The sequence below is a fragment of the Heloderma suspectum genome, chromosome 5 (assembly GCF_057233095.1).
Source record: "Heloderma suspectum isolate Gila_16-S chromosome 5, 16-S_ref, whole genome shotgun sequence".
Taxonomy (NCBI): Eukaryota; Metazoa; Chordata; class Lepidosauria; order Squamata; family Helodermatidae; genus Heloderma; species Heloderma suspectum.
This window is the reverse complement of record NC_139462.1, coordinates 41,587,008-41,608,818: the sequence shown is the minus strand read 5'-3', so window position 1 is coordinate 41,608,818 and position 21,811 is coordinate 41,587,008. Positions and strand designations below refer to the sequence as shown.

Sequence of the window (21,811 nt, the reverse complement as noted above, 5' to 3'; positions counted from 1 at the left end):
CTATACTTGAATTTTCATTAAAAGAAGACTTTTCTCCTAAATAATCCCATTACAGAATGGGAGCAGGTCAGTTTATCCTCCTAGTTTAAAAATCTAGTTGCTTTTCTAGAATACTTGCTTCCTTTCTTATGGGTGATCACGAGTTGCCAGTGGATGCGACCGAGAAGGAAGTTTACCTTATTTCCAAATGGGCTATTTGGTTCCAGGTGTTTTTGCCTTCTTCATAGTAAACATGGATTATTTCATGTTGCTTTCACATTTTTGTGTCGATAACTGTGCCAGAACTAGCTTTGGTCTAGAACTGGGGCACTGGGCAGGGACCACAGCATGGGGGAAACTAGGGGTGGGTGCCCTGCATACTCCTCCTTTGGGGGCTTGGGGGCAATAGCTCACTTCCGGCCTAGCTCAGGGTCCTCAATACCTGCCACAGCCCCTCACAGTGGGCAGCATGACTGAGCTAAGACAGTCTCTTCCTCAAGTTGATCTTTGTCCTTGAACACCTCTAAGCAGCAGGGCCTGGAGGTACAACAGCAACAAGTGGGCTTCCATGGTATTTTGCCCACTTGCCCATGCCATGCCAGTATCTGTTTAGGATATGTGTTGGTGGCCTGATTTACCCAGCCTCTGTGCCCATTCTCATCCTTCCCCTACGTGCTCTGCTCCTCTCCAAGCTGTGGGCATTTTAATGAATTTCCAGCTAACACCTATGTTCCAAAATATAAATATACTTTCCAGAAATACTTCACCAGAGCAACTAGGGTGTGGGGGATGGATTTTTGTTACTTAAAACGGTATCACTTTTATATACGCACATACAAGCATATTGCATGTAAAGAGTTTCATGAAGCAGCTTAAGTAGCTTGTCGAAGTTTCATTTTCAAAGGTGATACTGTAATTAATTTGTAAAATGTAATGACTTTATGTCAATGAGCATACAAAAAACAAAAAGAAATCATAAAAGGGGAATTTATACAAGCCTAACAGCAAGAGCAGGGTCACCAAGGGATGTCAAAAGGAAAGTGGATGCTTAGATGAACTGTCTTGGTAGTTTAGTTTTAATTATTAGTAACAACTTAAATAACATTTAATCTAAAAGCTGCATTTATATTATTATATTTTTCTATTTTAGAAAATTAATACCATCATCAGTAGCAATTAGAGCTTGCAGTCTCTCTCATGCTTAACTTTATTATTAGGCAGCTTTTGTACACACAATTGTATTGTAATTAAAATCTTACGTTTTTCCGATGTCATGTCAGTCTGAAAGAAAACACAGAGTGAAATCGTTACAGCAACTTTGACTCACAACAAACGGTGAAACTTATTACCTGGAGCAACAGCTAAACTAAGCTGAGTCCAATTTCCCAGTGTCATACACAAGTAAAAGTTGCAGCTCAATCCTAAACGTGCTTACTTGGAAACAAATCCCACTGAATTTAATATGACTTCCTTCCTGATAGTTATGCTTAGGTTTGGATCTTAACTGGTTGTTCAGACAAAATGAATTTTAATAGAATTAGCCATGCTTTAAGTCACTGGTGAATCTGGATTATATATTCTTGCTATTACCAAAAGATACAACCTAAATTGTTAATTTATTCTGTTTATACTGAAAGTTAGAATTTGAACATAACAGCCACTGAAAATGACAGGGGAAAATGGTAAACAAGGAAGAAATAGCAAGAAGATTATTTTTATCCTGCACGTATGGAAGTGCCTGAACAGTATTTTGAGAAATAAATTCTCAAAGGTAAGCAAAAGTAGGAACATAGACACAGTCAGAGATGATGTAAAGGTACTAGCTGTACATATCCAAAGATATAACAATTGGTATCTGCTTATGATCAGAACTCTAGTATCTATGGTGTATATCTTTATGGAAACCTGTTGGGAGCTAATATTTAGTTCTGAAAAGTAATACTAAGTTATTATGATATTGTTACCCACCTTTCCCTAACACAGAGGCCTGAAGCAGATAAAAAATTATCTAATAAGTCACATAAAGATGGAGGTATACCGTACAAAATGTTTGGAAAGCCTAACATCAAAGTAAGCAATATAGCAAATTTATAAACTGATCCTTGAACAGTGCAATCCCATGCATATTTACTCTGAAGTAAGTTCCTCGGCATTTAGTGGTGCTTGCTCCCAAGTAAGTTTGCATAAGAATGTCATAGGAAAGATGACTAGATTGTCGAGAATTGGGTGCAAGAACATTTGCACTGATGCAATGCCACAACAGATGGAATAGCATTGGGAGCCAGAGCTGATTCTTCAGTTGGAGCAACTCCACCAGAAGAAAACCCAGTATCCCTTTATGTTGTCATGAAAACATACTTGTATGACCTGCAGGTTTAGATGAGGGAACAAAAATTAAGAGGGAGCTTAGTTAGTCTAGATTAATCATTTTATAAACCCAGACGTTGTATGAAGGCTAGACTCAAGTGTTAGTAAGAGTAAATGGGGAGCCAGATGTTACTGTCCCATAGCTGCTTTAGCCATGGCAGCACAAACTACTTTTAATCCCTGTCCAGAAAAAGCAAGCAACTTGATAGCGCTGGGCTACCAGTCTTCTATTAAGAGATTTCTTAAGGCAATTGTTACAAAGGGAAAAAAGGGCCAGCACCAAAACCCAAAAGAAGCAGCAAAGCCTCAAAATGGAACTGGAAAATGAATCTTTATCAAAATAGAGTCCTTACGAAACAATAAAATGCCCAACCTGCTTCAGCTGGTAATAATCTTCCTTTTGGAGCAATGAAAGAATGAATATATAAATAAATAAGTTAATAATACTTAAAATTATTATAAACATGGGCATTAATAATAATAGAGCAACCCAAGATAAAAAAAAAAAACTTACATCAAGGGTGGGAAGAAGGTGTATCTGTATCTGGTAGATATCTGCCTGATTTCCAGTAGATGGGCAAGGATTTCTGACTCTCAATTACGTAACAACAGCATCAATAAAATGACTTCCCCCTCCAAATTATATTGCTGAAGTGAAAAAATTTGGGGTAACCAAATTGGTTGCCAGTCCATTTCTGGGCCCGATTCAAAGTGCTGGTGTTAACATTCAAAGCCCTTAACGGCTTGGGGCCAGGTTACCTGAAGGATCGCCTCCTCCCATATGTGCCTGCCCGGACCTTAAGATCATCATCAGCGGCCCTTCTCCGTGAGCCCCTGCCAAAGTGAGGCGGGTGGCTAATAGGAGGAGGGCTTTTTCTGCTGTGGCACCCCGGCTCTGGAATGAGCTCCCTAGTGAGGTTCGCCTGGCGCCTACATTGTATTCCTTTCGGCACCAGGTGAAGACCTTTTTATTTTCCCAGGCATTTTAGCATTTTGGCTTTCTAAACTTTTATCTTTGCTGTTTTAAATCTGTATTTTAAACTCCTGCACTGCTGCTAGGTTTTATTGTGGTTGTATTGTTATATTGTGGTTTTAATGTTCTATATATTTTAAATTGTTTTATTGTGTGTTGCTTGGATTTAATTTTTGTGAACCGCCCAGAGAGCTTCGGCTATTGGGCGGTATAGAAATGAAATAAATAAATAAATAAATAAAATAAACCAGGCCTGGATTTTTGTGTGCAAGTACTTTGAAACCTGCATTTGAATGCCAGAACTGATTGCAGTTCACAGTCCTTCCACACAACATTCTGAGTCATTCCTGGGCTCAGAATTCTTTAATTCTAACTGTGGGCCAGTTCATATGATTAAAATAAACCACTATGGCTTATTTAAATCACAGCACATTCTGGGTGCAATTTCCATAATCACCGCCTGAGTCATGTCATCCAAACCCAGGAGGTGTGGCTTGCTGGAGGGGGAAACAACCCTCCAATAACCCTACAACAGCCCATGGGTTTAAATAACCCACTGTGACTTAATATATTGATTGTGTGTGTTTTGCACCAGGTTCTGCCTGGTGGATCTCAGGGTTCTAGTTAAAAAAAAAAAGTTGACCCCACAAGTTTGAAGTCTGCCCACCACTGCTGTACACTACAAGATATAAGATATAATAAATAAAAATAGATGGCAAACAACAAAAATCTCTAAATTTCTCATTAAAAACACTATTATAATTTAAATCCCATTCATGGACCCTTTAAAGAAAATATACTTGATAACAAACTATGGACCTTAGAGGATATATGAAAAAAGTAAAGAATTAAAAAGATAATGGTAATATTAACTATTAACTAAAGGTAATATTATTGCAAAAACAACACAATTCACTCTTTAAATGCATATAAAACTCATTAAAGCTGCACTCCTGTACAGACATATCTGAAAGTAACTACCCATTGAGTAGACATGTATAGGATTGTATGGTGCAATGCTAAAAAAAACCCTGACCTTACCAAGATTAATGTTTTTCTATCAAAGCAACATCCTTGAAATCATATTACCTTTAGTTTCTTTACCTTTTTAATGTATCTTTTTAATGTATCTTTTATTATATCTTGTAGTGTATAAGAAGTTTAGAGTGACTGATGTCACTTTGTATTGTGATTAGTTGAATCTTTAGGATTTATTCCATGCATAATGAGGTTGTGTGTTTTTTTTTAAAGCATGGGTTCTATTATAATTAATGCCTATGTTTATAATTAACTTTCTTATGGTTGACCTATTTATTTATTTGTTTGTCCTTTCAGTATCCTTGAAGAAGACTGTCCAGTTAAAACGCATTGCTTATTTTATTGTTTCATAAGAATTATATTTTGATAAAGATTCATTTTCCAGTACCATTTTGAGGCTTTGCCTTTCTTTTTGTTTTCATTTTTCGTTTTCTGCTTCTTAGGCAATAGTTACTCATTGGGCTTCTTCATGTGGGGTTTTTATCCTGCAATTGAGATTACAGAAGTTACAGAAGTTTGCAGGTCCTTTACATGATGTTGTCAGCTGCCAGGGCCTTTCCCATGTCTTCCGACCTTTATCCCTTTTTTTTAAAGATCAGAGACAATGAGCCATTAAAATACAGTGCACTGAATATCTCCGTGAAAAGAGAACATCGTACAATAACAGGAGCTATACCACAGCACCATCTAGTGGCTGTATAATGAAACATACAGAACTCACAGATAAAGGGGGATGGGGGAAAGGGATGTGCATGTAAAGGGCCGATCTTAAACCTGAAAGAAATCTGGAAGCAGTAAAATTGCAGGATAAAAAGCCTCTGTGTAGACAAGCCCATTGTCAGCTTGCTTTCCAGAAAAGCCTGAACCAAGTGTCAGCCCTTTTATGAAAAGAACTAATTAGAGGTGGCAGCTTTAGGCAGGTGTTGCAATTAATTGCCTCGAATAACAAGATGCCGAAGTAGAGTAATGTCCAGTAGAATGGCTGCAATTAAGGTGCAATCCCATGCATGTTTAGATGGGGAAAATCCTATAACTTCCAGCATTCCCCAGTGAGCAAAGCTCCCAGCAAGGGAGTTGTAAGAATTTTTTTCTGTCTAAACATGCATAGGATTGTGCCCTTAACTGACAAAGGATTGTGGAAACTCCAGCTATTTCTAGGAACTTAAAGAACTTCCTATTTGCAAACCTAAGGTGACAAGTCCTTTCTTCCAGATTATTGGTTGTGCTCACTATTTCTGGAGGAGGATAAATGGCTCAAGGAATACTGTACCCACCTACTGAACAAAAACAGCATAAATATAGAGTAGACCAGTAATACTTCGGATTCTCCCCATCCTTTGAAGACACCATGAGTCAGCGAATACCCTAAAGTAGGTACTTCTAGTCCACCTGGCTAGAACATTCAGTAGCTGCGTTAATGATGATGTTCATAAACAATCTCAATATATTAGCTTAGCCGGTATAGCAGTACAAACTGCATATGTACATTAATTATTGTTCTCTTTTACTTTCCTCTCACAGTTAACACAATGGCTCAGAGCAGCAGTAACTGCTTTCCAATTTAAAAATTTTTTTCAATACATTCCCATGACATTGTTCAAATTTCAGACTTTGTTTAATAGAGATTTCAAAGACACTGGCTTTCCTGTGTAATGCTAAACTATGGTTTAACATTACATAAACAAGCCTCATGCGCTTCTCCCTCCCCTCCACTGTCGTGGCTGTGAGGCAATGGAAGCTTTCACTTCCATTTTCAGTTAACTGCAGTTTTGTGTTATGTCTGAATCCTAAACTGTCGTTAATCTTTACTATAGTTTATTGAAACAAGCCAGCTTCATAAACCATAGTTAAAACTAATCACAGTTTTTTTTCCAGATTCTTACAGAACGCTAAACTGTGTTAGTTAAAAACTGAAGTGAATACTTCAAATCTCCTCCCAGTTACACTGGAGATGGACCGCAAGAGTCCGATGCTAGTTCACATAATAAAGCATAGTTTAGCATTATGTCTGAACAAGACCAGTAAGTTTGTGTATGTAATATATTACAGTACTGATTTATGCAACATCCAATGTTATACAACTACTTTTATATTTATTCCTGCAACTAAACACTTTTGATTCTTTTAAACTGACCAGTGACCAAGTTCTTCAAATTTAGCTGTCTATTCTAAGTAAATATAAAACAAAGACACATATTGGGATTCAAAAGACCCCCATATTCTGCAGCTTTTCCACCAACACCCCTCCGTGCAGCCCCCCAAAGCAGCTCCTGACAGCTGGGAGATTTTCTGGAGCTTTGTGTGATCCAGTAGGTAAGGGGAAAACTGGGGAATCTGTCTATGTGTACACAAAGCTATTTGGATCCTAGCCACAATCATTTTATAGAGCATTGATGTATTAGCAAAATTACCTCTTCTTCCTGTTCTTGATCTGATTCTGATTCCTTTAAGCCCAATATGCCATGCAAGAAAAGAGAAAAACAGAGCAAGGAAAGATAGGATGCAGTTAAAGGAAAAGAATGATTTCTGGTCACATTCAAAATGAACACAATTTTTCACTTTCCCCTAAGAAGGAAAAAAAGGGAACAAGAGAGTCAGTTTAATTTTTAAAAGCTGGGGACTCAGGTTAATTATAAGAAGGAAAGCTACTTCCAAATGCTAGGCTTTTGCTTTATTATTATTGCCTATTAAAGAACCTTGAGAATTGTTTCTCTATCACCAGGCGGCTGACAGGCTTCCTATATGTCCCGAAATTAAAAAAAATAAAATAAATGTATTTTGCATGTATTTATTGTTCTCTCTTTATTGTTAATGCTTCAAACTTAATATTTTTATCTTTAAATTCCAATGACCATGATTGCTAGTGCATATGATGCCTCAGACAGTTCTCCTGTGCATTGAATAGCTTATTTGAATGATGTACCTATGAACAGTGTAACGTTGGAAAACGGATCACAGCTCAATTTGAGGGTGGGTAGAGAAGCTTTCAATTGATTCTCAGCACTCAAGAGAGGTCGAGAGACCCTGATACAGAGAAGACGATAATTTACACACCCTTTATATGTTTATACACACACACACACACACAACTGAATTCATATACCAAAACCCAAAAGATGGACTGCCCTAGGAGTTTGTGAGATGTGGTGCAGTAATGGGATCTCCCAAATGTTAGGGTGCCAGTTTAGTAAGTGGGAAAAGTTTTTGTCATTGTATAGTGCAATACCTTTGTGTAAATTGGTAATGTGATGTTCAGATTGCAGATAGCCTGATGTACTAGGCCTCTTGAAGATTTAGGTTCCTTCATAAATGACAGGCGTCCACAAGGTTCTTGAGTTGTGTCCCGAACCTAGTGCAGAAACATTCAAGAGCTTAAGGCCATATTAATACATTTTACAAACTTGCCCATGTTCCCTATCTCTAAATCTCAATAAAGGAGACAACAATTTTAAATATCTAGCAATACAGAATGGACAGATTAACACAGACCTAAGACCACTTAGATATATTTTTAAATATGTTCAGCGGTATATAAATCTATTAAATAAATAAATAAAGCCATATGTATCCATAGACCATAGTCATGAAACCCTGCTTAAATAAGAACATTTTATATATCTACCAGAAAATGAAAAGGTGGAAAGCTTTAGCAGACCTCCAAAGGGAGTTCTGAAGCCAGAGACAGGTACCAACATTTCTGAGGGCCCTCGCTGTTTTTACTTGATGCATGCGGTATACTATCTGGAAGGTGTCTAGATGGAATATAGGGAATATGACAGCCTTCAAATAATTTAATGCTTCATTATTTCATTTCTGAGGTGCTTTTTTCCAATTTGCCATTGTTCTTTCTGTTGCAAAAAACGGTGATTCCTTGAAGCATAAGTGTGAACACAGGAGTATAACACAGACTAGCACACTGGAAATGCATTTCTTTAACTTTGCTGCTGGTGCTTGGAATAGCTAAGATTGATGGTTTCTGGCTGTAAATAGATGGAACATTTCTGTTTGTTGAATGTTCTATATAATAGTCACCACAGAATAAAACCAAATATAGACCTGTATCCATTACCTTCACAAACAGTGGAAGTCTATTTTCTTTGAAGGCATAAAAACTGAATATGTGATGTTGGCCACTCTTTGTTAGCGGTACTAGATTCCCAAAGCAGTCCACATAGATGGGTTTTCCTTCCAGTACCTACATATGGTTAATAAGGAACAGAACAATAAAATGAATTCTCATGAATGCTATTTTTATAAGAATTCATTATTAGATTTAATCAGTTTCTAGAATGCACTGACCTCAATATCACACTATTATTGATACCTTGTTATTTGGAATCTGCTAATATATACTTGATTTTGACTTTAAAAACTACACCTATATATATCTTTAAAAGTGGAAGTAGGATACTACTTATGGGCAGTATCCTATGATGCCATACCGCTACTGCTAATGATGTTGCGCCAGCATAAAGGATCTGTTGGACAATGGCAATAGCATTACTTGTGTGATGGGATTCCCTGGAAAACCCATCATGCAAACTAATGTTATTGCTGTTGTGGTATAGGTCCCTTATGGTAGGAGAACAAAGTTAGCATTAGTGGTTCAACACCATAGGATACTGCCTGATACCTTTTCTGAATCTATATAGGGATTTCCATTTCATGCATTTCAGTCTGGCACATTTTGGCACATGTTATTTTTATAGGCTTGAACAATATTCTTCCTGGTCCCATTCAACATCAAATTCATTCTCATATCCTTGAAGAGTGGAATCAGGAATGGCTGTCAAGCGAGTACAAGAGATTGTTGCCCTGTATCTAGACCTCATAGGAAGCACGGATCAATTTATCAAAAGCAGTTGGGGCATGTGGGAGCTGGCTACTCCCATGCGCCATTCATGCATTCTTGCAGCTCATATTTTTGTTTGCATGGCTTTTATAGGGTGCAATCCAATAGTCATGACCTATTTTGAATAGAGCAGCTATCTCCATATCAATTGACTAGTTCCTCTTGAGATTGCAACTGCAGATGGAGAAAACTGCTGATTGTGAAAGAGATTATTCTAGTAGTGACATAGTCAAAAGCAATGGTAGCTGCAGTTATGAAGGAAGGGTAATTGGCTTATCTTTAATAGGTGGGGAAAGAAAAGATGTGTGGATGTGCAGCTAAATATCACAATGCAGTTCAGCCAGCCCTTACTGAATATGGTAGTTTTCATTTGAAAGTACTATTTTGCAGGAGGGCCATGTCATTCAGCTTTATTACACTCTCTCCCATTCCACATAAAAATCCTCATGTTCTATTTGCACCTATAGTACCTTCCCTCTCAAAGCCAATTGCAGCTTCAAGATGGTGGTGTTTTTTGTCAAGAAAACAGTACATGTGGAAAGGGTTAAACTCCTTCCCCCCAACGCCTCAGTTTTTATCAAGATGGGGGGGGGGGGTCCCTGCAGCTCCAATTTTTTCATGAAAATTAAAGATAGGCAACTGTAACCACACATTTAACATATCATTTAAGTCAGGGGTAGGCAATGTGGTGCCCACGGGCACGAATATACCATAGACACCTCCCTTGGTGCCTACCAAAAAACACCCTTCTCCTCCCAATCTTTATTTTAAAAATATTTTTATATTTTCTTAACAGCAGCTGGGATAGTTTCAAAGTGAAGTGGGAGCGTCTAGCTGCTGCTGTCTTAACTTCCCATGATGCCACTGGACAGATTACTTGTCCTTTGTGACTAGCCATGCCCACCCATGGCAGCCATTTCATGGTTGTGCCCAGCAGGACAGTTTCTCAAATTTCCAGATGTGTCCACAGGCCCAAAGGTTTGTCTACCCCTTATGTAGTTTGTACCTAAGTCTGAAAAGGAGAGATTTCCCTCTCATTCTATTTATTGTTTCTGAACCCAAAAGAAAGTGGAGATTATGCTTTTAAAAATACATGTATAAAATGTGAATAAAATAATTTTATTTGTTATGTTCTTATACTATACCTCTACATCCCTGCTTCGAGCAACTTCAGAAAAGTTTTCTTGCTGTTCTAGTGTTTTATCCACCTTATCATCTGTCATGCAGAAACATCTTAGTCGGGCTTCTATGGGATCATGAGATTTGGCAAACACTACAAATTTGGCCATGTAGGGCACACAGATAATCTCTCTATACACTTGGGAAGCAAACGTAACAGATTCCTGAATCTGTCGACAGTCTATCAACCAAAACCTGTAAATAAATAAACATTTAAACTTATTACAGAATTGTCAAACAAGAAGAAGAAAGCCGTGGCATTCCACATAAGAGATACCAGATTTATATTACTAAGAAGCAAGAGGAAATAGCCTTTCCCAACCAGATGTATCAAGCATTCCTTCCCGTTCTGCTGCATCAGCAGATTACTACAGTACCCATCAGCCCCAGCCAGTAAGGCTAATGGTCAAGCATAATTGGAGTTGTAGCATGTTAGAGAAGGCTGCTCTATGCTAATATAGTCTACAACAGGCTTATACTGTAGCAGGTGCAACAAAGCATTCCTTTGAAATAGTACTATTCAGTCATGTTCATTTGAAATATGCCTTTAGTTATAACCTTTAACAAAGTAATTTATAGAATTTTTAACAACATTTATATATAAGGAGATAAAAGCAATTTTCTCCAGCTTAATTTTGAATGTTAGGAATAAAAATCTTAACCCAAAGAAAGGGGGCTAACAAATCTCCTTGAAAACGTCTCCAATATTGTGAGTCTATGGAAATATAAACAGTGGCAGGAGAAAGTTTTGGAAAAGAAAACTTTGTGGATATTTGGAGTGGTGACCTGCTATGGTTACAAGAAGGCAGTTAGGATATTTACCTGCATTATTTGTGATGGCTCCATTTATTGATCCTAGCCAGTATTTCAGTGTGAATGGTAGGTTAATCTCTCCCAAGGCTAGGTTAGGATCAAGGGATGGATACATCACACAAATTAAGAGAGTTTCAGCTATTGGGCAGTATAGAAATGAAATGAAATGAATAAATAAATCACATTGCCAAAATTGCCGCCTTCTGAGTTTGGTTGGGATACTGAGTTTGGCTGGGATACGCATGAGCGTATAATTAATATACTGTCAAGCTGAAAATTGTAAATGTATGTTTACTATTCAGTACACTGGAATTGTACCTGGCAGATACATTTGTGGTGAAGGAAACACATTCATTGACAAATGTTAATGGTGTTGTTCCTGTAATGTCTTCCCACTGAGCAGGTGTTGTTCCCCCTGAAAAAAAATGAGGACAAATATACAATATTGCTAGCCAATACACTCCCAGTCATATCACAATCTGACCCCCAAATATTACTCAGGTTGCCTAGCATTAAAATTAGAACCAATATCTGCCAAAATAAACTCTTAAATGACCAGTGCCGCAGGTCTGATATCAACAAAAACTTTTCAAACCACTGGATAAAATACATATGGCTGAAATGTAAACACAAATCTTTGTCACTCTCTTAAAATATTCAATTATATGTTTCTGAATCTTCTAACCAAAAGTCACTTCTGACTAGTCCTTTTTTATTTTAATGCCACTGTGTTTCTTCTCTCCCCATTTTGTGTGATGTTTGTATGATTTTACTGTGCTTTATTGGTTTTGTACCCCACTTTGGGCTTATTTTACATTGAAAAGCAGGTAATAAATTTTATAAATAAATAAAGATGTGTCTGTCATTAAGTTAAGAATATTATTTTTAATATTCTTAAATATTATTTTATATTTATTTTATAAATATTTCCTGGGGAAGGAGGACCAGCCAGCAGCTGCACCGGGTGAGCCTGAGCCTGCTTCTGCCCCCGCCCACAGGTACTTAAGGCGGGGCTGCCAGAGGCTGCTCGGGAAGGAGCACTTAGCGTCGCACTTGGAGTCGCGTAGGACCTGAAGATCTACCCACCTGCCTCTCCAGAGACACCAGCAGCCACAACACCAGCAGCAAATAGCAGCAGCAGCAGAGGGCAGCAGCTTTAAAGACCAGGGGAAGGGGCAAACGTGGACTATCTGCTCCTTCTTAGCTGCTGTTCTCTTTTATCTTTTTTATATTCTTTTAAACTGTTGTATATTTTATATCTTAATATTTTAATATGTGCCTGGGAGGACTATTGGGCAACTCAGGGGGTGGGGGAGGTGCCACCATAACTGTGGTCACGGGCAGGGGGAGGTATGGCGTTGGGGGATTAACAGGCCAGCTGAGGAGAAGAGGGGCTAAACACCTTACAGCTGTCCCCTCTTCTGGTTCTTCCCCCAACCTGATGGTTCATGGCAGCCTTACCAGTCTGCCCTCGGGTCTGGTGGTACTGCTGCTGAATGCCAGGTCGGCCCAAAATAAGACCTCCCTCATCCATGATTTGATTGTGGATGAGGGGGCTGACCTGGCATGTATTACTGAGACCTGGGTGGGGGAACTGGGAGGGGTCACTCTCTCCCAGCTGTGCCCTCCTGGGTACTCGGTGCAGCACCAACACCGACTTGAGGGTCGGGGAGGGGGGGTTGCCGTGGTCTATAGGAATTCAATCTCCCTCTCCAGGCTTCCTGCTCATTCGAGTGCAGATCTTGAGTGTCTGTACCTTGTGTTGGGTACCCGGGACAGATTAGGGATTCTGTTGGTGTACCACCCACCCCACTGCCCATCGGACTCCCTGCCTGAGCTGACGGAGGTGGTCTCGGACTTGGTGTTGAGGACCCCCAGGATGATGGTCCTGGGGGATCTCAACTTCCATGCCGAGGCCGCTGTATCCGGGGCGGCTCAGGACTTCATGGCAGCCATGACAACCATGGGGCTGTCCCAACATGTCATCGGCCCAACGCATATAAAAGGACACACGCTTGATCTGGTTTTCTCGACTGGGCAGGAGGATGGTGATCTGAAAGTGGAGGAATTAACATCTGTCCCTTTGTCATGGTCAGATCACTTCCTGCTGAGGTTTAGACTTCTGGCGGCCTTTCCCCTCTGCAAGGGTGGGGGACCTATTAAAATGGTCCGCCCCCGGAGATTAATGGATTCCGATGGATTCCAGAGGGCTCTGGCGGATTTTCCTGCTGGTATGGCTGGTGCTCCTGTCGAAGCCCAGGTCGCTCTGTGGAATGCAGAGATGACTCGGGCGGTTGACTCGATCGCACCCAAGCGCCCTCTCCCTTTGAGCAGAGCCCGGCCAGCTCCTTGGTATACACCTGAGCTGAGGGCAATGAAGCAAGAGGGGAGACGGCTAGAACGCAGGTGGAGGAAAACTTGTGCTGAGTCTGACCGAACACAGGTAAGAGCCCACTATCGAGCCTACTCTGTGGCGGTGAGGGTGGCAAAGAGGCAGTTCTTTTCCACCAGCATTGCATCTTCTCAGTGTCGTCCGGCGGAGCTTTTCTGAGTGGTTCACGGCCTGTTACATTCTGGGCCAGGGAGAGAGACGGTGGAACCCTCGGTAGCATGCTGTGACGAGTTTGCGCGGCACTTTGAGGATAAAGTCGCTCAGATTCGTCATGAATTGGACACCACCATTAATGCAGTTCCATTGGTAGAGGCGTTCAGAGCACCGTCTGGTCCAGTTTTATTGGATGAGTTTCAGTTACTGAGGCCTGAGGATGCGGACAAGGTGCTTGGCCAAGTCCGATCGACCACTTGTGTGCTTGACCCTTGCCCTTCATGGCTTATTAAATCAATCAAGGAGGGATTATCCGGCTGGGTCCAGGAGGTTGTAAATTCCTCCTTGAGAGAGGGAGTGGTGCCTGCTGCTTTAAAAGAGGCAGTAATTAGACCACTCCTGAAAAAGCCTAACCTGGACCCAGAGGATGTTAACAATTATAGGCCAGTGGCCAACATCCCCTTCCTGGGCAAGGTGCTTGAGCGGGTGGTTGTAGGACAGCTCCAGGCACTCTTGAATGAAACGGATTATCTAGATCCATTTCAATCGGGCTTCAGGCCTGGTTTTGGAACGGAAACTGCCTTGGTCGCCCTGTGGGATGACCTCTGCCGGGAGAGGGACAGGGGGAGTGCGACTCTGTTGATTCTCCTGGACCTCTCAGCGGCTTTCGATACCATCGACCATGGTATCCTTCTGGATAGGTTGTCTGGGTTGGGAGTTGGAGGCACTGCACTACAGTGGTTCCGCTCCTACTTGGATGGCCGATTCCAGAAGGTGGTGCTGGGGGATTATTGCTCTGTGCCATGGCAATTGTGCCATGGGGTTCCACAGGGCTCTATTTTATCACCCATGCTGTTTAACATCTACATGAAACCGCTGGGGGAGGTTATCCGGAGGTGTGGGCTGAGGTGCCATCAATATGCGGATGACACCCAGCTCTACCTCTCTTTCTCATCAAAACCAGGTGAGGCAGTGGCTGTTCTGAACCAGTGCCTGGGCACGGTAATGGACTGGATGAGGGCTAATAAACTGAAACTCAATCCAGACAAGACGGAGGTACTGTTAGTGGGTGGTTCGTCTGCCCGGCTAGGTGATATTCAACCTGTTCTGGAGGGGGTTGCACTCCCCCTAAAGGATCAGGTTCGTAGTTTGGGGGTGCTCTTGGATCCAGAACTGTCACTTGAGGCACAGGTGAACTCAGTGGCACGGAGCACTTTTTATCAGCTTAGGCTGGTATACCAACTACGCCCTTATCTGGACAGAGATAGCCTAGCTACAGTTATCCATGCTCTGATAACTTCTCGTCTGGATTACTGCAATGCGTTATACGTGGGGCTGCCTTTGAAAACGGTCTGGAAACTTCAGCTGGTCCAAAATAGGGCAGCAAGATTGTTAACAGGGACTGGCCTGCGAGCTCATATTACGCCAGTACTTTTCCAGCTGCACAGGCTGCCAGTCCATTTCCGGGCCCGATTCAAAGTGCTGGTGTTAACATTCAAAGCCCTTAACGGCTTGGGGCCAGGTTACTTGAAGGATCGCCTCCTCCCATATGTGCCTGCCCGGACCTTAAGATCATCATCAGCGGCCCTTCTCCGTGAGCCCCTGCCAAAGGAAGTGAGGCGGGTGGCTACTAGGAGGAGGGCTTTTTCTGTTGTGGCACCCCGGCTCTGGAATGAGCTCCCTAGTGAGGTTCGCCTGGCGCCTACATTGTACTCCTTTCGGCGCCAGGTGAAGACCTTTTTATTTTCCCAGGCATTTAGCTTTCTAAATTTTTATCTTTGCTGTTTTAAATCTGTATTTTAAACTTCTGTACTGCTGCTAGGTTTTATTGTGGTTGTATTGTTATATTGTGGTTTTAATGTTCTATATATTTTAAATTGTTTTATTGTGTGTTGTTTGGTTTTAGTTTTTGTGAACCGCCCAGAGAGCTTCGGCTATTGGGCGGTATAGAAATGAAATAAATAAATAAATAAATAAATAAATTTTTTATATGAAGATAAATTTTTTTTATCAATAAACAGATTGATTCATTTCAGTTAAAATCTTGAGCCTGTGGTCTTTTACACTGGTCATGTTTTACTCTTTGGGTAATTCAAACTCAGATCAGACAAAATTAACAGCAAGCATGGCCTAAACAGCAGTTTTCAGCGAGTTGCAGGCTTTAATAAACATCATTGTATAATTTCACCGTTCTGCATGGACCCATCAAGGTATTTCTTATGAGTTTACCTGTTATGCTGCATAGTAGTCTTAGGGTAGGTGTATCACTCCCATATCCATTAATCATCATATCACTGGAAGCTTTGGGAACAGGAATAGTCATTGTTATTGGCTTATGAAATTTTCTTCTCCTGGGTTCCAACGTGACAATAGGACTGAACGTGGCTTTGTTGCCTAAAATCTTCTTTACAAGCTCATTGTGCATAGGTTGGGCCTATTAAATACATAGACAAAGAGAAAATGCATCTTACTTATCTGAATGATCACCTTAATTATTACCCACTGCCCTTGCCTGGACAACTCCTTCTCGCTTAGTTACAATTCCATTTGTTGCTTACTTCTACATTCTGCTGTCCTCCTCTGTCCAATTGCCATTAACCCAACAGGACCTTTCCAGTGCAAATAGGGAGTTGTTTGTTTTTTTTAAATAAGTTTTAAATAAATGTATGTATGTATGTATGTATGTATAAATAAATAAATAAATAAATATCCTTAGGAATTGTGGTTTACCAAAGCTTATTGGACCTTAGGAGTTCAAATCTTCTTCTGAGAGTTCTCTGAAAAATCTCTGAGTCCATTTGGTATCAAAATGGGGCAAGTTTGCACATGTTTAACAAGGTGATAGTGACAAATTGGACTGCTATATATTTTACATTGTTCATCTGAGAATCATAAAATGATTTGTGAACTAGGCAGCCTTTTCATATTATCTACAAAGCATTCTTCCAGTACAAGTTCAAACTGTCTGACCCTTCTGATTTCTTTGTGAATTAGGCTAGAATTATGACACACTAATCAGTTTTGAAAAAAGGTTATTTGGTGGAAATGAAGTTAAATTACTTGCTAAAAGTGCAATCCTATTCATGTTTCTTCAGAAGTAAACCTCAATGAGTTCAACTGGACTTACAAACATATACTTACCTGAGAGTAAGCACCATTGAACTCAATGGGACTTAGTTCTGAGTAAACATGTATAGGATTGCATTGCAAATGTCTTCTAGGCAGACGTCATACACAGTAGCAAACCCAACTCTTATTTTCTTGTAGAAATCAGTTACACACACACACACACACACAGAAATTTTACTTGTCTGCTTTAAATCTAAAATATATTTACAATGCAATCCTATGCTTATCAACTCAGAATTAAATCCCACTGAGTTCAATGGGACTTACTCCCAGGTGTGTGTATGGGATTGCAGCCTTAATTTGCCATGGTGGTCTTTTAGATAAAATGATGGCAATATTGAAGCAGTACAGTCATATAAATTATCGTTTACTCTGTAAAAGACAGGTTTACCATTCCAAAATGGCTTCTGATATCCTTCTGTAAGGCCCCAGGCCTGTAACCGAGTTACCAGTAGTTTTAGAGAGACTTAGAGATCTATAATGCTCTCTGCTTTGGTTCATTAGCTGCAGTTTTCTTGTTAGTGGGCCTCTTAGCTTGTAAGATGAGTCAAAGGTCGATATCGCCATCTCAGCACATTCCATGAGCTCTGGTACCATTTATCTTAACAGAGCCTATGATGTGCCTGAGAAGTGAGGCTATGTTTATGCTAAGCTACAGGTGTCTGTGCTGGGAAAATTCTGATTGCTTTCCTCCTGACCAAGCACTGTTAGTCCATGCTGGGAAAGTTGCAGATGAATGCTAATTAACTCTTTTTCCTGTCACGCTGCCTCACTGCTAACATGTATAGTATAAAACCCATCTTACCCCATGGCTCTGGGTTCAGAGAAGCTGTCTGATCCAAACACTGGGTATGCCTGTGCGCTGTAAGTACTCAATAAAGTCTCCTTGTAAGCAGATCTGGCTTATTACTATCTCGGCACCTCTACATTCTGGAAGCCCACTGCAGGGGCACACACCTCCTCATCCAAATTTCTCCCTAAATGTTGGGAATTCTGAATGACATAGTGTGATTTCTGAAGTGGATCCAATCTTTTAGTAATTATCCACTGCACTGAGTTTTATTTCCAAATTCTGTACAATTTACTATTCAAGCACAGTAACACATTGCAAAAAAGCAAACCTGATGTGATTGTATATGTGGTAGTTTCAAGATTTTGTGTGGTGTTTTACCCATGTGCGGCAGTGCATATGCACGTAAGTAGAATACTCACAAAAAGCAACCAGATGCAGTCATTTAAGCAATCATTATTGCTTTTTTGTAGTGTTTTAATAAATGCACATCTGTGCTCCAATAACATAGATGGAAATGAACTGAAGGAACTGTGGCAAATGGCACATCCCCTAAGTCTAGAATTAATTTTAGAAATTCTCTTAAACTTAATGGAAACTGAAACTCATTGCCGCAGAAACCTGTAAGTTGGATCTGGCATGTTCGTAATTCTCGAACATACAACAAGCCCTGACACAGACCCAACAAACTTTTAAAAATGCAATTCAAAGTGATTAATTTATATTTACTGTGTCTGCCATTGATGATCTGCATGGTTGGAATTGGGGAGCAGGGAGAGGTTCTCAGTAGATTTACAGTAATACAACATGGTCTGAGGGCTTTTAAACTATTTTCTTCTTTATGTTCAAAAATTATTTAAGGGTAAAAGTCTCTTGAAGAGACAAGGAAACATGGCTTGTGCCATGATGGAGCCAAGATTGCCCCTGGAAATGACCTTACATGATTACATAACATTGTTTACAGTGGCTGCATGAAGCCAATTTTTTTTTATTTCCATATAGCCTCTGGAAACATTACATGATCCTATAGCACCAGTTCCAAGTATAATTCTGGCCAGGTTTTGTAAGCATGAGGCTTCTTAGCCTCTCAGAAAAGCATTTACATATATATATAAATGTAAATATATATATATATATATTATATATATATTTTATATATATATAAAATTAATGATTTACTTCAACATTCGTAGCTTGGTGAATAAATTAGAGGTTATGGGGTGCGGTGGAGCAGTTCACCCATAACCATTATGAACTGTAATTCAGGGGGAGTGAAATGCAGGGCAGAGAAACCAGAGAAATAAGAATGGAAAGGAATGAGAGGGAACTCCTCTGTACCTTAACAGAAATGCCACCAGATAAGGAGTGCAATGCCTTGACCTTGTTTCTCTTACCTGAAGACCCACACGAATTCGCTTGGTTAGTGCTCCCTCCGGAAAGACTGCCTGTACTTGCGGTACTACTGTGCTGCTTAGCACACCACCCTCAGGTCCAATGAGGTTACTGTCTTGTTTGATCCGTGATACCACTGCAAAGTACTGTGGGAAATCCCGAGTGATGATACGGCAAATTCGTTTCTTTTCCAGCTCTTCTGGAGTGTCAAGCACTGAGTAGAAAGACAGCACCATTATACCATAATTATTTTATACAGTAAACACTGATGTTTTGAGAAAAAAAAACAGTCCGCATATTTTTATATATATAAAAACTATACATAGATTTCAATCAACTATGAATATGTTCATAATGTACCCATGTCTAAATGGAATGATCTCATGATTACTAAAGCTAATGTTAAAGAAAATGAGAGGAACAGGGAGAGAAAAGATAAAATACAAAATTTGCTTCTGATCACAAAAATCACAGCCAGCCTAACCATCATAAGAATTAAATTTAGTGGATTTAGAGCTTGAGTTTCATCTCATGGGCACAATTCACAAGATGCTTCTCCTGCACATTTAAAATTTTAAAACTGTTTATGGGGAATCTATAATGGGTTGTAGTGAACATGTTTAAGGATTGAGCTAGGGACAAAGTCATGGCATTATGGAGCTTATCGCCAGGATCAAGAGCTTATAGTGTTGGACGAAGACTATGGACATGCAGCCTCAAATCCTGACTTGGCCATTAAGCTTACTGGATGATCTTGGAGCAGAAAGTATCTCTCTTTTAATATACATCACAGGGTTGTTGGAAGTATAAAGTGGGGAGGAGAACTATGTATAGTCTGTTACTTGGAGGAGCAGGATATAAATAAACAAATGTAAACAAACAAATAAATACATAATTTTACTAAGAAACAAAAACTTGTTTATGCATATACTTAACAAATACTCCAGTCCACATTACAGAATTAACATAGTTCTCATCCCATTAGCTTCCATGGGAACTGTATGTAATTGCTTGTGCAATGGCTGGAGCATCACAGCGGAAGTTATGTGTAAAGCTACTAGCTGTTTTATGCTGTGATCATATAAACAGATATTTGGGAAATTATAGTTATATACAATAAGGACCATGTAGTATGTTTGGAGGAGAGGGATACTTAATCCTTCGGTATATGCAATGTGAGAAACAGATTCCAGAAGCCAGAGAAGTAGAGTTTAAACTTGTCATAATCCTCTTCTAATATTTCTTTAAACTTTAATCCATTAATTTATGTTGACATTTGCAAATTATAATGAAATATATGTCTATAAAATATTAGGGTTTTTTTTTGGGGGGGGAATTAACAGTTTTGAGTCCAGGTATTGACCAACCAAATTAAAACACCCTACCTACAAAATTCAAAAGGTAATATATGCTACTCGCAAGGGCCAATTTTCAATCCAACGCAAAACTCATCTGTTCCATTTACCAGAATTTAGACTTCTCTATGGCTGCGTATAGGTTTAAGAACTCTATCCCCAGATCACGTTAATCTTCCTAATTTGCGGCTAGTGCTATAATATTGAGTGCAAAGGTAGTTTACAGAAGACTACATGACAAGTTAGGGTTGCCACTTAATGGGATCATTACTTCCAGGTATAGAATTGCAGCCTTAATTTCCTTTCTGTGGCTTTCAACTCTTTATCATGCCTTGCCTATCAAACTGTGTACCTTCATCCATTCCATTTAGGATTTCATTTAGCTCATCCTCAGTATATTCACAGAAATGCTCCTTCCAGTTATCTCCATTCTCACTGCGCAGGATCACCAGCTCCCTTTCTTTACCACGTAATGCCGCAAAGTGAGGGATTTCAACAATCACGGGCCTAATACAGCAACAGAGCATGTTAGAAGATTGTGACAATGGGGGAACAAATCAATACAGGTTTTTTTCCCAGTCTGTTACAAAGTGACCTGGAATTCTGCGAGCTTCTTTGCCATTCCTGGATACGATCGTGAAAAAAGCACACTAGCTGCACTTTGGCATTGCACCTTGTTGTTATGATCAGCAAGCATTGTACTCCCGCTTTCCCTCCCACACATAGTGTCTACTGTACGTGCCAAAGTAACAGGGGTTTGTATAGCAACTGTAGAGACTTTTTTAAATGATATGAATAAAACCCACACAATTGAAGCTTGTTTTGATGTGTGGAATCCTGTGCAATCACATTTATCATGCAGAATCTACTGTTATGTATGTATATACATATATGGACACTTCAAAGAAAAATTATGATCTTAATTATACTAGAGGGGAAAACATCAATTTAAGCAACAGGCCACATTTGTTATCAATTTGCACTTATTTTAAATTGGCTCTTTATCTCAACTGGCATTTTCCAGACTCATATTGTATAGAGAAAATGCCCCAAGAAATAGTGGAAAGATCAAAATTTTGCTCATGGAGCACATATTGTGTGTGTATATGTATGTATGTATGTATGTGTATGTGTGTATATATATATATATATATATATATATATATTTCATCATAACTTGTATTTTCCACTTTTATAAAAATTATACATACACTGTGTCTTAATACTGTGACAAGAATAATTGAATTACATAGGCCATCTTGTATGCATCATGCCAAGTACTATGTTATATCCAACATATAGCATACTGCTATTGTGTTGGTGACAACAAAGGCAAAAAATTATACAGTAGATTCCTTAAGTTCCAGTCCAGGTTGCTTTGCTACAGACATCAAGCACA

General features: G+C 39.7%; 1 protein-coding gene across 1 annotated transcript in view; it reads right to left on the bottom strand.

The window, feature by feature from the left end:
- The window catches only part of ANK2 (ankyrin 2), a 208,070-nt gene that overhangs the window by 34,131 nt on the left and 152,128 nt on the right, over window positions 1-21,811 (bottom strand). Inside the window, exons 32-40 of the mRNA XM_084859756.1 lie at window positions 20,765-20,919; window positions 19,060-19,271; window positions 15,976-16,180; window positions 11,520-11,616; window positions 10,355-10,583; window positions 8,427-8,552; window positions 7,584-7,706; window positions 6,769-6,801; window positions 1,239-1,260 (exon numbers count right to left, since the gene is read on the bottom strand). Coding sequence (XP_084715882.1) covers window positions 1,239-1,260; window positions 6,769-6,801; window positions 7,584-7,706; window positions 8,427-8,552; window positions 10,355-10,583; window positions 11,520-11,616; window positions 15,976-16,180; window positions 19,060-19,271; window positions 20,765-20,919 — 1,202 coding nt within the window. The remainder of the gene's footprint in view (window positions 1-1,238; window positions 1,261-6,768; window positions 6,802-7,583; window positions 7,707-8,426; window positions 8,553-10,354; window positions 10,584-11,519; window positions 11,617-15,975; window positions 16,181-19,059; window positions 19,272-20,764; window positions 20,920-21,811) is intronic.